Raw genomic sequence first — 17,433 nt, 5'->3', positions numbered from 1 at the left:
AACAATGGATGGCCCGTACTCCTCTGCCAACTGTCTATGTAACATTGATTCTCACACCCATGCTCCAGCATGCCATCCAACAGGTCACGCTGGAGGAAGGTAACACAAAGCCACAAAATACAACAATAGCAAAGGGCCTTAGAGACCACCTTTGCCACCCCTTTCTTTTATAGGCATTCTGCCTGAGGGCCAGAGAATTAAACGACCCTCACCCAGGAAGTTGCACACTTGAAAACAGACCAACTGCATCAAATCTCAGGTGGGCTGCTCTCTGTTGGAATTGCCACCAAGCGTCCCTGAAAGTTTTCCTTTCTCTGATTCTGGCATTTATGATTAGAGCTAAGCAAGCAAGCAAAATAATGTTTACTTCTCCAGGAAGGGACACACATGTGCTCCCTGCCTCCTCCCTTTTAAATGTGAGAACAAACTGTCAGATGAACAGAATGTAAGATAGAGTCATCTGCAAGTCTCGGGCGCTGCTTATCATCACAGCTCCCAGTGACCTGTGCAGCCACGGTAAAGCCAGCTCGGAGGGCCAGCTGCTCTGCTGATATTACATGATCTGAAACTGTGATACAGCAGCCATTAAGAGCACGCTGCAGTGCAGGGAAGTCCAAATGGCATGAAATCATCCCATGCCTTCTTCTAAGCGTAAATGGACATTTTATTTATAGGTGGGCGCTTAAAAGCTAACAGGGGGTAAACTCTGATCATTAAATTGTATTTCTGATAGACATCACAAAGTCTTCAGATTTCCACATCAGCGTTACCAGTTAATCAGAAAGGAAAATATCTAGTTTCAAAGCATGGCTGTTGTCACTTGAGAAAAAAAGAGGCATAAATTCAGTGCAGCCAACATTAATGCCAGTGACACATGTCTAGGAGTACTATTATGGCTGCCTAGCAACTAGGGAGAGGGAAGGGGAGGCATCGTGGGTATGCCAGAGAGGGAAGGAGCTGGAGACTGAATAGAGGAGTCAGCCTGCAGACCAGGTGGTGCTGGCTAGGTCATGCAGTGCTGACCTATGGAAGGAGAACGTTCAAAGAGTGAAGCATAAAAAAGCACAAAAACTACAAGATAAGGTTTGTGTCTGTACATTCCTGGCTTTTGACATGTAGTTAACAAATGCACTGCAGACTGTGCGCTTAACTGTGTAGTAACAGCCTTTCCACCTGCCCTCTCCACACGTTTATTGTTGCATGTATTACCAGACATATTTAAACCCCCCCCCCCCAAAAAAAAGTGGGCCTTCACATACTACTTAATTCCTGGTGGAAAAAAATAACCCTCTCATTTACCTTTTCTCTTTGAGAAATATTCAAGTTACTAGTAAAATAAAGAAATAAAGATCCTGAAATTAAACATTTAATACATTGTTTCAATGTCAGTCATTAAGAACAAAGCAAGCAAACAAAACCAACACAGAAGTGTAGCAGGTCTTACAATTTTCTAGACATGGCAGTGCCCTGCACCCAGGAGACCTCAAGGAAGTGGCTGCCTAGACAAGAGCTGCACAATGACAACATTGGCTGATATGCCAAGGTGGGCGGGAAACGGACAAGCTTCTACGCCCAGATGAAGAGCTACAGGCTAACAATGTCTGCTGAGAGGGAGAATCAGTCTTCTTAAGGAACAGGCTCCCTGCTAGGTAGTCAATCCCAACCAAGTGGTCAGCCCAAACACACGTACACACATTCAGACGTGTGTGTGTGATGTGTGTGTATAACAAAAAACAAATTATGAATTTGAATAGGATGATGAAGGAGGGAGGAAGCTAGGTGAGAATGATATAAATACAATACTCATATATGAAATTCTTAATTTAAATAAAAAATATACAACAACTCCAGTGTGTGTATAAAGTTCAATTGTTTTGAACCTACACTGCATTCTGACTCCAAGTAATATTTATAATTATCATTTACTATATTTAATTCTGCAAAAAAGTCCTTCTGCTGTTTAAGCTCTGAGCATTTACTCACCTCTGTCCAGAGAGGCCTTGTTCAAAACCAGAGCATCTTCAATGTCATAGCCACTGTAACTCATCACCGCAACAGTTGCATTCTGTCCCGCTGGCAATTTCTCAAAATCTATCAACTCAATTGTTTTTGTTTTAACCATGGGTTTTTGTGGATATGCTAGTAGATACATAAGTGTATCAATTCTGTTCCGCTGATTGTATCCAATGGTACCTTTATTGGTATTGGAGAAAACAAAACCAACTATTATATCTTGTAAAATAATCAGGTAGCAGTGAGTTTAAATACATTAAACTTGCTTAACTGAAATGAGAAGAATCTCAGGTTAAACATTTCAAAATAATACTTACATGGTACCTATTGATTTCAAAAGCATCTTTATTATTCTGATTATATTTTTTCTGGGATTTCAAATATTAGTGAGAAAAGTTACTAATATTTGAAATCCTGGAAAATATATAATCAGAGTAATAACAATCTAAACAAGTTCAAATTTTTTGGACTTAATAAGCATAATTTGCATAATTTAGCTGTTGCTAGTTAATTTCACAATTTAACTCCACAAGCCTGCACGTGGGTCTGTTAAGATGATGTGAGCAACACTGGGTTTTCACATGCAAGAGCTTACACAGCACAAGTAAAGCACAAACTAACGACAGCAAAGATTTAATGTCAAAGAACGTGAAAATGGAATCAGGAAAGATCTCAACTAAAGGCACAGAAGCATGGGCTTGTTAATTTGTTATTTATGAAGTAGCAAACAAACATCAAATAAAAACCCAAAGACTATCTACCTGTACTAAACACTGGGGATACTTGGGAAAAGGCTAGGTCCCCTCTCCTAAGAAAGGGAAGACACAGCCTGGCTAGGGTGAGCAGAGAGGACACAGCCTGGCTAGGGTGAGCAGAGAGGACACAGCCTGGCTAGGGTGAGCGGAGAGGACACAGCCTGGCTAGGGTGAGCAGAGAGGACACAGCCTGGCTAGGGTGAGCTCTTTCTTCCTTAGCACTTAGCCTTCTCCCCTGACAGTCCTTAGAAGGGTGTATTATTGGGTTATTGTTAACTACAAGTGAAATCTGAACTTTAACCCTACAGTGGAATTTATGGCCTTCTCAAAGAAGAGTCTTTCCATCCTTTGGGCTCATGGACACACAGCTGACTCTAAAACAGAGACTTGAAACAAAGAGACAGAGACCTGCCCCACTGTCAGATCTCATGGGGGCTACTGAATCCCCTTCAATTCTGAGCATTCTTCACTGGTGAATGACTGTGGTGAGGGCTAGCATCAGGGGACGCTTTGCTTGTTTCATGTATGGGCCTCTATGGTGACACACACACATTCTCTTCAGCCCTGGGTCCTACTGTGTGGAGCTAAACCAAAGTGTGAATGGATACCCAAACTCTGGATTTATTTCCTCTAGCTTCTGCATCTTTGTGTTACTGGCTCACCTGCATTTCATCCCTAGCAATACCCCGACTGACTGCTACCTCCCTGCCTGCCCTCTCCTCCCCACACAAAAAATCAATAGCAATCTTAAATCAGAACTGAAACCAACTACTTGAGCAGAAAAAAAAATTGCCACTCTTTACAATCACCACTAAAGGCAACGAGCAGAGCTACGCAGAAGGCACAGCGCAGAGTGAGGGGCTCATTACGGTTGCTCAGGAAATGTCAAGTGAATTAAAGTGAAAAACTCGTGCTCCTTACCAGGGCATGTATGCCTCTGTGCTTAAATCTTCACAAAACTTACCAAAAGTCAGCTGAAAACCAAAAGTCAAACTGAACCTCATGGACCTTTTGTTGAGTCTACACTAGGAAGGACAATTTGTGTCATTTCAGTGGCAACTAATAAACTGGACAGGACGCCTGACGGTGGCCACTCACTGCCTCAGCCTCAGACTGCTGCTGGGTCATGACACAGCTCACAGACAATACGCTTATGTCTCTCTATGAAACCATTTAAAATTTACGTTGTGACTTCAGCTCCAACTGTGTAGTTGACGCAGCTTGAGCTGGGGATTCAGGCAATGTCCCACCAGGCTGCCAAGACATGTCTTCTGAAACTGAGACAAGCGTTATCATGCCACCAGGAAACATAAATGGCTGTCTCTCTCAACAATGGCATGGAGCCCGATCCTGCTATAAACTGGGCTCGTGAGGCCAGAATGTGATTCTCAAGCACCACTACTGGCCGCTGAGTGGAGGAACAGCAAGATCATTTAGCACATCTGGGGTTATGACTCATTGGAAACTTTTCCTTAAAAACAAAACACAAAAGGCTCCTGTGAACTGTACTATACTTGTACACATTGTTTTTAGAAGCACAATGAATGTGTATATGAAAAGATTACATATAAATAAGACTTCTATACTCCAAAATCTTACAATGCCACCCGAGTCCCCATAATTTTTTTTCTAGAAATGATGAATGATTACTAAATATCTAAAGTACTCGAATAAAGGCTTGCCTGTATCAGTCCGCGATCAGACTCAAATGTCCTTACTGCTGTTTGAGTTTCCTTAAAGAGTGGACTGGCCTGTAGCTCTCCAGCAGTGCCTGCCCAGCATGCACACAGCATACCACAAAAGACACTGGGGGAAAAGACACATGCGAATAGCACAGACACCTAGGAGCAGGGGTCTGCTTCCATTGCCCCGTTTTGCTGTAACCATTTCCTTTGATTACTACCAGGACATGCTTTTTCTCACTAAGCCACATTTTCTTGATAACTTTCTTAAGTCATCAGGGAGCATAGCAAAGTATACAAATGCAAATTAGAATAGGGAAAAGGTGCTTTAATTTGAGATGAAAATATTCTAAATGTGTGATAATGAATTTATTTGTGTGTGCTTAACTTTTCTTTCATTCTTTGCCTTGGACCTCAACCACTGTCCAATACAACAAAGGGTGATGGTAATGGTAGGCTTAGCTCGCAGACACTGCCGAAGCTTCCTGTCTTCCCCGGCAATGCCTGAGACTTCTGCTGCTCTGCACCCTGACATGCAGGATGGCAGCCTTTAAGGTCATTGTTCTAGGGCATGTGTAGAACCCCAAGGTGGTTTTACTTTGTATTGATGAGACAACTGTACTGTTGAGCGGTCTGATGGGCATACCGGTCATTCTGTATACTCTGTGCCTCACTTTGGGTTTTCTTTGTTCATCTTTTAGCAGGGTTGTCTCACTGACAGATTGCTTTATGTAAACTAGGTATCTCTCTGGAGGGAGACTTCTTCCACTCTGTGGCCTGCATTTTCATACCCCCAGATGTCTTTCAAGAGAAAAAAAAATTAATTTTGAGAAATGCAATTTATATCCTTTTTCTTTTTATAGTTGATACCCTTTGTATTTGTAGAAAGCCTTTTAGCCCTTATGTTTAGGACTATAATTCATTCTGTGTTGTTTTTATGGTATCAAGTAGGAATTGACATTCACTTTTTTATACATAGATATACAAAATAAAATGTTTAGTTGAGAATTCTTTCCCCATAAACTCTTAAATCAGTTTCATTGAAAATCATCTGCTGGATGGAGAGGTGGCGCAGCAGTTAAGAGCATGTGCTGTTCTTCCAGAAGCTGAGTTCAGTTCCGAGGACCGACACCAGGCAGTTCACAACTACCAATGACTCTAGCCCCAAGGGATCTGACCGAACTGACTTCTAAGGGCACCAGCACTCACATGCACACATGTTCCTTCCTCCCATATCAAATACATATTTAAAATTCTTTAAAAAGCCAAACATTAGTTATGGAGATAACTTAGTCTTTCAAGATGGGAAATAATGATTGTGAAGAAATTCAGACCACAGCTAGGTGTGTCAGCACACACCTTTGATCCTGATGCCTGGGAGGCAGAGGCAGGCAGATCTCTTTGAGTTTGAGGCCAGCCTTGTGAAATGAATTCCAGAACAGCTGGCCTGTCTCAATGACAATTGAGACCCTGTCTCAATGAAGATGGTGTGGGGCAGAGTATGGGGTATGGGACAACAGGACTTAGGGGACAGGATGGGAACACACACACACACACACACACACACACACACACACACACACAAACACACACGAGACAGAGACAGAATCTATTGCCTATAAGTGCAGGCATCTCCTTCCCAACTGTGAATTCTGTTCCATCCACTCACATGTCCACCCTTCAGTCAATATCACATTTTCTTTATTGTTCTAGTTTTACAATAAATCAAAATCAGGTTGTATTATTTCTCTAGTTTATTCTTCTTTAGTGTAAAACTCTCTTACTCTGTGTGTGTGTGTGTGTGTGTGTGTGTGTAGTTGTACATGCATATGTGTGTGTACGGAGGCCAGAGGTTGATGCTGGACTTTTCCCTCAATCATTCTCCACTGTTTATTGGTTTGAGACAAAATCTCACTATATAGCCCTGGCTGGCCTAGAATTCACAGAGATGCATCTGACTCTTCCACCCGAGTGCTGTAATTAAAGACCTGTGCCCCTAACCCAACTCTAGACTAGAGAGACACTCGTTCACCCACCCATTCAGTTATCCATTCCTTCAGAAACATTTACTAAGTATTCATCACACCACCTCCTAAGTTGCTGTCTTCAATGAGTTTATGATCTATAATGTAGCAGGAAAGCTAGCCTGGTTTCAGTCCACAAAGTTCAGGAAATGTGCGCAGAAGTGAGGCCTTGGAGAAGAACTTCAGTAAGTCTTACAAAAGAGATCCCATACAACGGACCACCACCACAGTGTAAGCTACTCAACCACTCTGGAGTTCAGCTCCCTTGTCAGGAAGAAAAGTACAAGCCTTACAGGATCGTTATCATGCTTAAAGAAACAAATGCATGTAAAAGTTGGGAGGTTGGAGAACAGGTCAGCAGTAGAGCATGTATTGGCAAGAAATGAAGCCCAGAGGGTTAATGCCCAGCAACACCCCTTCCCCTGTGGGGACTCAGGAAGTGGCAGCGTCACAATGACTCACAATGACATCAACAACACTGGCAGTCCCGTGTCTCCTTGCAGTACGGCCATCCCCTCTCAGGCTGTAACCCACAGACTAATTCATAGACTGAAGCAGTAACTACAGAAGCTGAAGGCACAATGACTCCCATCCACCTGAGTGACTCTAGCAAAGTGGGGTTTGAAGCTCAGGGAGCCTTCAGATAAGACTGAAGCATTTCAGTCTCAGGAACTAACACAGACTTACACCTACAATAGCTGCAGGAATTCAAACAAACAAAACTTAAATCAAGAGATTAAAAAGAATTCTCAGGAAGAACTGGCTAAGTCTTTTTCCTACATTTTAAAAAATTTCTAAACAAATAAAGAATAGATCTGCAAAATAAACAGTAGGGTAGAGGCCTGGACTTAACAAAACTTTATAGGGATTCTTGAACACTATGTGCTTTAATTATCTCAATCCCAGGACATCCTACTTCAGTTTAAACAGGAATAAAGGTTCTGCTTAGAAACAGACTCTGGTGAAGACAAAGCCAGAGGCTGTCCCAGCTCCTAAGATGTTTTCTTTTCCAAATCTCAGCAATTTGGAGCTGAAGAAGGGAGGGCTGGAGGCCTGTGATGCATATTCATTAACTAGCTGATAGCAACTGCGGGATCCTTTAAAGAGGAGAAAGTGTTCTAGAGGACAGCCAGCTAGTACAACAGACAGGACTGAGTGAGACTGAGCTCAGCCTTGCCAGCACACACCGCAGCTCCAGCACACAGCCAGTGCTCACAGCCTGGAGACTGAGCAATGCCAGAAGTCTACCTGCCTTACCATTCTGAGCCACGTCACTGTCACCACACCTACAGCAGAAGAGAGGGATGCAGAGGGGGACTTGAACTCTATTCATAAAGTGTCTGTGATTTAAGAAGCGCCTTTGCAGGCGCTTGTTGGATTAGCTCTCTGATGTGTGAGGGGAAGCTCTGAGGTCCTGTGCTCCACACTGGTCTTAGTGAAGTTCTTTGTGGAAACAGAAAAGGAGCTGTTTCACTCTGGGGGAGACAAGGAAGGGGCTGGTATCAAAAGGAAAGGGTTGGATACAGCACCTCTTCCAGGTTGGCTGGAGTAGTTAGAGCCGCTTCCTTCACTCTCTGCATGGACTAACAGTCAAACAACAACTAAATCATGACTTTGGAAAATCCTCACAGACTCTGAGACTAAGAGTCTCAGCAATGTATCCTCTTTAAAGTGGCTTTTAGTTCCCAGCTGCCAGGACTCAGGGAGCTCAAAGGATCCAGAGCAGTCCTGCTCCAAGGGCGGGACTTGCCTCAGACCTGGGTCTTTGCTCTGGCGTCTCTCACTGGCCTTTTTCCTGTGTCTTTCACACAGATCTTGCGTGGTACTCCAGTGGCTATTTTAGTGTCCAAAGGGAAACGCGCCCACGCCATGTGCCAACTTTAAATGACTTCTCTATGTTTTCCTTCCTAATCAGGTGTGCTTTATAATAACAAACAGTAACAAAAGCTTTTTTTTTTTATGACTTAAGATATGCAGTGGCTTTTGTCTCGTAAGCGTCAGCAGTAACGTCAGAGGATTGTATCCAAGGAGCTAAATGTGCAGGACCCAGGGTCAGAGCAGCTGAATACACCAACCTCAGAAAACACAGACAATGAATTGCAAATGACACTCACAACAAAACGAGGAAAAAAACCTTCACACAGAAGACTACAAAAGAACTCTACAGACACTGAATTGGCTTTCTGTGCACACTGATCCTGCTTAACTGTGTGTGGTAACTAACCCAACCGGCTTCAGACATGCGGGGCCACAAAATAAAGGTTGGGTTTTTATTTTGGGGGGTTGGAAGGGTTGTGATAAAAACATTTTTTTTCTTCTTTTAACTCTACTGCTTATTTTTTAAAAACAGTTTCACATGTTGAAGATGGCCAGTGCTTCTGTTTGTATTTTCAAACAAAATGAGTGGCATTAGTCATGCAGTGATTGGCCTTGTTAATTCTGCCGAAGGCTGCACACAAAAGGTGCATTGTTTCAGTGGGGATTCACATCATCAAACAAAATGGTTTGGTAAACCCAAGAGAAGTGATAGCCCTTTCACGGCACATGGGGTGCAGTACTGTATATTTCAACTTGTTAGCAAGTCAGGAGCACAGGCAGGACACCGGCCCACACTGCCGAGGATGAATAGCAACCCAAATTGATGAGCCGCTGTTCAGCTTTTCCCACTGGGAATTACTCCCAACTGTCCAGGCGTTACACCATTCAGGTAAAGGATGGCAGGACAATATGCTTTCTGTCTCTCTACAGCCAGCCAAAGGGCACATGAAGCTCAGGAAGAAATATCTACTTCCTGCCTGTAGTGAGGTAGCAGGATTTCTTAATGGCCAGCTGCAGCTGGAAGAGGGACAGACCCTTCCCCTCTACTGTTCACAATGCTTAAGAATGCAGCTCCTGTAGTCCTTGAGATTAGAAAGGACGTGTCGTATGGGGAATGAAACTTCATTAAGCTCATAGGATTTGAAGGACATTTTCAACAAGTCTGTAAGTAAAACTTGTTTATGGGGTGGATCCCCGACTCGGCTGCGTGTGTCACATCTCCCTCCACACAGCATATACTCTCTACCACATCGCTGAGCCTTCTCACCACAGACACAAGCCACGCAGCGAGATTTCCATGAGACTCTAGCTCCTATTCCCTCTTTGAAAGCTGCTTCCCGCTTCCCTTTCGAGACTTAGTGCAGTGTTCGTGTTCTCTCTCTCTCTCTCTCTCTCTCTCTCTCTCTCTCTCTCTCTCTCTTTCTCTCTCTCTCTCTCCCTCCCTCCCTCCCTCTAACCTGGCAGACTCTCCCAATGCACTGACGTCTGATTTCAGGTTCCTGCCCCCACATCTGACTACAAGGTCTTGCTCAGTGGATGTATGATGTTCGGATGAATGACGTATGGATGTGCCAGAAGGGGAAAGCAATGAACTTGGGCACTGGTTTTACTTCTAAAAGAGCACTGGCAAGAACAGGACAGGCGCGTCACCGGCATGCCCACAACGTAAGCTCACACATCCTCACTGTTTTATTCGTCTCCCCCCTTTGCCTTCCTTCCATTGTTCTGCTCTTTCACACGTCTCTCCTGCTTCACTCACACTTCTCAGAGCTTTCATGTTTGAAGTCACTCTTATAATTACGGGAAATTTACTATGTGCAACTTTGTTGGCTAAGGAAACCAGCTGAGATCTGCAAGTTTGCAGAGTTCCTTGGAGCTTAGCGACCCCCAGGTGTCATGAGCATCTGAACTGCCCAAACACACAGTAGTAAGAACAAAGATTAAAGTCTTTGTCCGTGCAGTTCAGAAGCAGGTTTAACAAGGCAATCTTACCCATGGCTTGCTTGCCCATAGCACACTGGTAGGTGTTTCTTGGAGACTGGTTGTGATGAGGGTATGGGATCAGGCCAGCGCAAACACCAAGCAGAGTGAAGGGTTCAATCTCCAAGTGGGTGGTGTCTCTGGAAAGTTAGTGAAGATTTAAGCAGTTCAGATAGCAAGCATTAAATCAGTGTCTATTTAACTGTATAAAAATACTATTTCCTAGATCCCCATGGATTTATAGTAAGCTTTGCTGTTAGTGAACCTGGTGAAAGAAAACATGCTGAAATAAAATGAAAGAGTCTGAACTGTTCTGTGACGAAAATTCTCATCAGTGATGGAGATAAGACAGAAGGGAGACAGTATAGAAGAGTTTATATAGAAACAAGGCGATATCATCATATACACTACCAGTGATACAACATGCACGGAAGCGTGGTATCAGTTAACTTCCACACGGGCAAGCAGCCTGCCTTTCCTCTGTCAGTAAGAAGCCTGTGTCCATGTGGGGAAAGAGACAGATCTCTCTGAAAACGAGTGTGAAGAGCAGCAGCGCGGCCACTAGCTGACGATGGCCACCGAGGAGATCAAACAGGAGGCTTCTGAGGAGACCAGTTTTACGTTTTACCCAATTTTAAGGGATTTAAAATTTAAAACTCAAGTTTAAATGTAAATAACTCAGGGATTCTTTATTCTAAACTGTTATTATATGTTAGAGAACTTAAATTTGTGAATCTACCTATTCAACTGTTAAACTTCTATCAGATTTAATATTTAGCTATTAAATATTAATATTAATAAAATTTAGCTATTAAGTATATATAAGATTTTAAAGACTTGCAATGGGAAAAATGTAAAATATCTCATTTAAAAATATCCATTACATGATGATATAATATTCTGGACACAACAGGATAATAAAAAATATTTAAATTAAGAGCTGATGTTATACCCAGGTGGTAAAGAACCTGCCTAGCATGTGCGATGCCTAGATTCAATCTTGAATATCCCTTCTCCAAATAATTATTCATTAATTATGGCTACTACAGATTCGTATGTGTCAGTGCCTAGGACTATATTTCTATGGGACAGGCTTGCCATAGATATCTGACTAGTGGTTATCAGAACCTTGGTTACTTCATCATACATTTCTGCAGAAAATTCAGGTTGGAGCAAAATAATAAAGTAGCTCAGACAGTTTTGAGAAAGAGCACCCAGAGAATATAAGTGTTTTTACTCAAAGTAGCACAGATCACCTTCAGCATACATGCTACGCCGTGATTCTGTGTCCTAACTCAAAGGTCCGGGAAACGGAACCTTAGTCATTTCCAAGGTTCATGGTGCCTGAGGGTACAGGAGATTTCTAAGAAAGCAGGTCCCTACCCACTGTGGAAGTTAGCTGTACCTGATAAAAGCTCTCCTACTACCTCATCTATTTCTCCAACACACAGCATGTTGAATGGGGCTATGGGGATGAGAGAGTGGGGGATGAGGCAAGGAGATGGTGTGTGTGGTTGTTCACATCTTTGTAAGCTGGAAGAGCAGTGTTTTCCGTGGGACCCAGCAGGACCATACATGTGTCAGTATGCTGGGAAAGGGTCTAGGTGGGCTTCTTTGTTTTAAGAAGCATCAGTATAGGTATTTCTTTGTTTCTCCCCTTCCCTTCTTCCTCTCGCTTCGGCCCTGCTTGCTCTGGCCCCACTCGCTCTGGCCTCACTCAATCCTGCCCAAAGGTTTTATTTTTACTTACTATATGTAGGTACACTGTAGCTGTCTTCAGACATAAGAGAGCATCAGATCTCATTACAGATGGTTGTGAGACACCATGTGGTTGCTGGGATTTGAACTCAGGACCTCTGGGAGAGCAGTCAGTGCTTTTACCGATGAGCCATCTCACCAGCCCTGATTTTTTTTTTAAGTTTAATTTTTTTTAATAAGCATCGCTTAAAGCTGCATTTTCTACACTAGAAAAAAAACAGAGTTTGGCTAGGGGATGTGGTTCAGTGACTAGTGTAATTAGCACACATGAGTTCCAGGTGAAGCACAATGGTGTTCTTTCATCACAAAACAATGACTTTTAAAGACTAAATAGTTGTTCACATACAGTGAATATTTAAATGCTCTAAATTTTAGTTTTATGAAAAAGAAAATAATATTTTCCTTTAGAATCACAACAACTGCATATTTATCCTGAACAGGAGCTGAGAGATTTCACTATGTGTAACACACATTTACTTGATATTAAAACAAAACTACTAAATTCCAGCAGGGAACGGGTTAAATAAACTATATATGTAGGCAAATAATGTGGCTGCACTAGCAACAAGGTGCTCACAGGACAGTCGATTAAAACGTGTAAACATGTTCCTGCAGTCCTGCACATTCACTCTGCAGCACCACGGTGCACCTGTGTACCCACCAGAAAGCCTGCCATAAACAACTGGGTACTGTGGTCTGTGGAGTCTAAGGGATGGGAGAGAATGCAGGCTCATTCTCTTCACTGAGGCAGTAAGCACTAGCAATAAAGTGGGGGGAAGAAATATAGGTGTTTGTTTTAAAAGCAGTTATTTAGATTCCCAACAAAGTAATACCCCAGTGCAGGTCAGAAGGTGTTTGCGGAGAGCCCAGTATAGCTGTCCCAGTAGGTTATGAAGGTGAACGCAGAGGGTGCAGGAGATCAAGTGTAAACAAATGTTAGGAGCCCAGTGATGTGTGTAAGGGCTTCTGAGAGCCATGAACGGCTGCCAGGGGACAAGCAATGGCAGCAGCCTGGACTGAGCAGAAGATGGAGTTGGTGTACAAGCTCAGCCCTGGGTACCTTGTGAGGCAGGTAAAAGCTACAGAAACACAAAGGACATAGCTGTCATTTCCAAGTGAACTGCAGGCTAGATGTGGCACATACCTTTAATCTCAGTGCTTGGGAGATACACACACATAAGCTCTGTGAGTATGAGGCCCGCCTGGGCTACACACTAAGTTCTAGATCAGTAAGGGCTATATAATGAGACCCTATCCCTAAAAAACGTCCACTGCAAAATAGTTCTTTAATAGTTCTTGAAATGTGGAATATAAAAGTAGTTTTAAAAAGCTCACCATCTGAAGGGGTAAAATTTCTGGCTAAAAAACCATTAAGTTGTAATACAAACATATACAAATATTATAAAACAAATATATATTTTACCAATAGCAGAAAAAATTACTTGCTTGTGATTGAAGATATAAATAGTTACCAAGTATGACTAATAAAACTCCCTTTTAAAACTATAACTGCAAAAATTCCAGTTTCTGGCAAGTGGTACATTAATGACATGCATCACAGAACAAGTTGTGCACATGTCCTCTAATGTCTCCCAAACGGAACACAGATGCTTCTGAAGTACCACTGTGGTAGAAGAAATATTATGAACACACTGGCATCCCAAGTTTACACTGCACTATGCACAGAGATATTTTTATGCCACACTATGTGTGGAATTCCTCCTCTATCAATAAGAGTTCAGATGTCCACTGTCAAACTCCTATCTCAGAGAAACAAACATATTTTATACATCTTGACTCATTAGCTCAATTTTACAGGAGTTGGGTATTAAAATCAGAGAGACGATTTCCTTTTAAATGTATACACTGAGCATCACATGATCAGAGGGATAACTAAATCTAAAAATTACTCGCCAGTGATTTAGGGGCACTTCACTGGGACAAATGACAAGAGTGCTTCTTTACAGAACAGCATCCTCACTGGAGCACCCCCTGCACTCCCCGCCCCCAAGGTCTGAACGAGACAGTGAAGCAGACAGCACTAAAGTCCATGGACAAATAGACTTTAATTGTGGTTGCGAATCTTACTTACTTATTAATTGTATGTTCGTAGAGTGCAATGTTACAATCATTTTCTTCATTCACATCTAAGTATTCAACTAGACTTTCATGTAAGAAATCTTCAAAATTCCTGGGAAAATATTGGTAAAAGAGACAGGAAGGAAACTTGACTGCAGCGCTGTATATGACAATGGAAGACCCTGGTTTTCACTTATTCCCCAAATCCCCTTCTCTCCTAGAGAGCACCAATACACTGAGATGTCTGAACATGCTGGTCACGGCTTCCAAGCTACTAACATAAAAGCACTAAAGGGTGATTTTTGCCAACCTGGGCCCCACTTGTAAAAGTACTGACTTTAGAAACTGTGGTACGAGTGATCAGTGTCCACATTAACAGTCTGTCGGCAGGAGCTTTTCTTGGTGGATGCATCTAGGGGACAGTAATTACACCAAGGCTCTATAATCCTCATGCCTAGAGTTGGTGAGTACTTCATCACATGCAGGCAGCTGCATGGGAACTATTTATAACTGGATGCTGGTAAACTTGGTAGGGAGCAATGAACAGACTAAGGTTAAAGCACTCTTTCCTAACAGTTCATCAAAGAACACCACGGCTGACTACGGCGTGTGCGTACACACTTAAAGAAATGAAGAATTCCTACCTTTGGCCACTTACCTGTAACCTTGCGCCAACTCTTCCATATGCTTATTTGTGACTGCTGGCTTCTGTTTCTTGACAATTATGTAAGGTCTAGAAAGGGAAAAGAACAACTGATAGAAGAATGATGTCAGCCAGTTCTATCTGCCACCATGGAACGAGATGGGAGATGCACAGATTGCTCTGGGTTGCTTGACGACATTACAGTAGTTTTTTCTGTATGAACATGTAGGGTCTTTTTCTCCCCAACATGCCTCTCTGACAACACGGAACCCTGTGTTCATGTGAGTATGTATATACTACACATAATGTCCTCCGATTATCCTAAGAATGATGTGGATTTAAATAAAAAAGCAACAGAAAGACGATAATCAATAAAATCTACACAGGGTACAAAATCTTCATGCTGTATTTTGCAAACTATGTAAACTATTATCCAGAAGCATCTCTTCCTTTCCTATTGGGAATAAATACATGGTTTTTAGCAGGCTCCCTTTACCCATGCTTCAGGTTTTTGGTGCTTTGGTGATTTTAGTTCCTTGGGGCCAACTGTGGTCTAAACAGTTTTAGATCATCCACACGTCTGGGCAGGGTGGTGAAATTCTGTTCCACACTAGGGACCCCCTTTTTCTTTAGGGCAGCCACACTGCAGAGTACTGACAGGACTCACACCTGCCTGCCAGTCATTTAGTGGCAGTCTCTGCTTTCCGAGTAAATGGATGGACGGTACGTTCAAAACTGAGTAGTACTAGTGGTTCTGGGCATCCATTGGGATACTGGCACTTACTCCACTCACAGGAGAACTGCTGTAGTACCTACGGAGTTGGCAGGCAGAGACCTGCCACTGAGGACAGTAACAGCATCTGCTTTGAGAGTCGGGTGAGGTGAGGCATTTGGGGTGGTTTCATACATGACTAACATCACCAAGATAGACTAACAGGTGACTTAAAGCTATATGTTTATAGAGAACAGAACACAGCCTCCTTTTCTAACTGGTACTTGTAATGACTGACGGGGTGGGTGGAGGGGGTACTCTGGCAGATTAAACTGTAACTGTCAGCGGAGACTTGCTTCTGAAGTCTTTGCCACCATAAGAAAACAGCCACAAGAAGAATGGCACACAGCATGGAAATGTCAAGGGCTGCTGCTATTTGGATAAGCAGCTCTTACAGAGGGGAGCAAGGAGCCAGCAGACACTCGTGTATCTCTCCTGGAGCCCAAATAACGATGTGAAGACTAATGAGCACGTTGAACCTGGCAAGACGAGATGAACACTCACACAAGGGACATGAGCTGCTGACGGGAGCTCAGAGAACTCCTCAGGGAAGTCAGCACTACCCTAAGTCCTGGCTTTTGGTGAGCAAACGGTGACCCAGTCCTGCCTACCCCAGGAGCTCAGCCCACTCCTGAGCTTACAGCGAGGTTAAATCCCAATCAGGAGCAGGAGCCAGAGAAGCCACTTTGTGCAGTAAATTCCATGCCAACTAGCTCTCTCGTCTGCTATTATAAATTTACTTCTAAAAAACAACTAAGTTTTTTAAAGAACACGTTTTATCATATGGATAAGGTAAAATGAAACCATGCTGAACAGGGATAGCTTATAACATGCCACTGTCCCCAGAAGGCCTTGCTGTCTCACCCTCCATCGTTCCTCTACTTAAGACAGGACCTCACCAGAGACCAGGAATCCAGAGACCCACTACCTGCCTCTGCCTTATAGTGCTGGGATGAAGGCCAGCACGCCGGCCTGGGCTACTTGTTAGCAGCTCTGCGTAAGACTGACCACAGCCCACTTGTTATTTCTTAGCAGAGTCCTAGGGAGACATAACCACTTACAGTTCACAGCCAAGGAAACCAAACCTCAGAAACTTAGGACTATTCAGAATCACACAGTCACTTCGTGGCCAGTGAGGACTCAAATGTGAGTATCTTATTTTCAGCAACATCGTAAGAGAAACCAGTTCTGGCTGAGTTAAGCAAAAAGTTACTAGAAACATTAAGAAGTTACCAGAAGACTGATTATGCTAGGCTTCTATCTATGAGCATAGCAGAAGAATATCATTAGAGATGATTTCACTGTCTGTGTCTCTGTCTCTCTGTCTGTCTCTCTGTCTGTCTCTCTGTCTGTCTCTCTGTCTGTCTCTCTGTCTGTCTCTCTGTCTGTCTCTCTGCCTCTCTCTCTCTCTCTCTCTCTCTCTCTCTCTCTCTCTCTCTCTCTCTCTCTCAATTGCCAGGCCTGTTTGGTTCTATCCTCTGAACTATTCAGCCTCTGGTTCCTGGCCCTCAAGGTAGTGTCACTGGTAAGCTCCCTCTGGTGGCATGGGTGTCAAGCTGGACCTGTCATCAGAGAAGTTTCATCCAGCAGCTGATGGAAACAGTTGCAAAGACCCACAGCCAAACATTAGGCAGAGCTCGGAGAATCCCATGGAAGAGGGGGAGGAAGGATTGCAGGCACCAGAGGGGTCAGGATGCCAAGACTTTAAAGCTGGGTAGAATACTGAGGTAAAACATGATTGGTGGAGTCCAGTGACATTTAAAGACCACCAGGAAAAGCCCAATTCTAGCATACTCTACATCTGGGCATTTGGCTCAGCCTCACAGATCGTAGAGTTCCTCATGAAAATGAAGATAACCCATATAATGGTCTTACACATGTAGCATACCCAGTAAAGCAAGACAGCAAC

General features: G+C 43.2%; 1 protein-coding gene across 1 annotated transcript in view; it reads right to left on the bottom strand.

The window, feature by feature from the left end:
- Positions 1–17,433, bottom strand: part of Polr3b (RNA polymerase III subunit B) — a 97,101-nt gene that overhangs the window by 32,401 nt on the left and 47,267 nt on the right. Inside the window, exons 17-20 of the mRNA XM_076919779.1 lie at positions 14,768–14,842; positions 14,123–14,221; positions 10,285–10,412; positions 1,984–2,193 (exon numbers count right to left, since the gene is read on the bottom strand). Of these exons, the coding sequence (XP_076775894.1) occupies positions 1,984–2,193; positions 10,285–10,412; positions 14,123–14,221; positions 14,768–14,842 (512 nt within the window). The remainder of the gene's footprint in view (positions 1–1,983; positions 2,194–10,284; positions 10,413–14,122; positions 14,222–14,767; positions 14,843–17,433) is intronic.

This window comes from Arvicanthis niloticus, chromosome 22, assembly GCF_011762505.2.
Source record: "Arvicanthis niloticus isolate mArvNil1 chromosome 22, mArvNil1.pat.X, whole genome shotgun sequence".
NCBI classification, from domain to species: domain Eukaryota; kingdom Metazoa; phylum Chordata; class Mammalia; order Rodentia; family Muridae; genus Arvicanthis; species Arvicanthis niloticus.
This window is presented reverse-complemented; position numbering and strand designations above follow the sequence as displayed.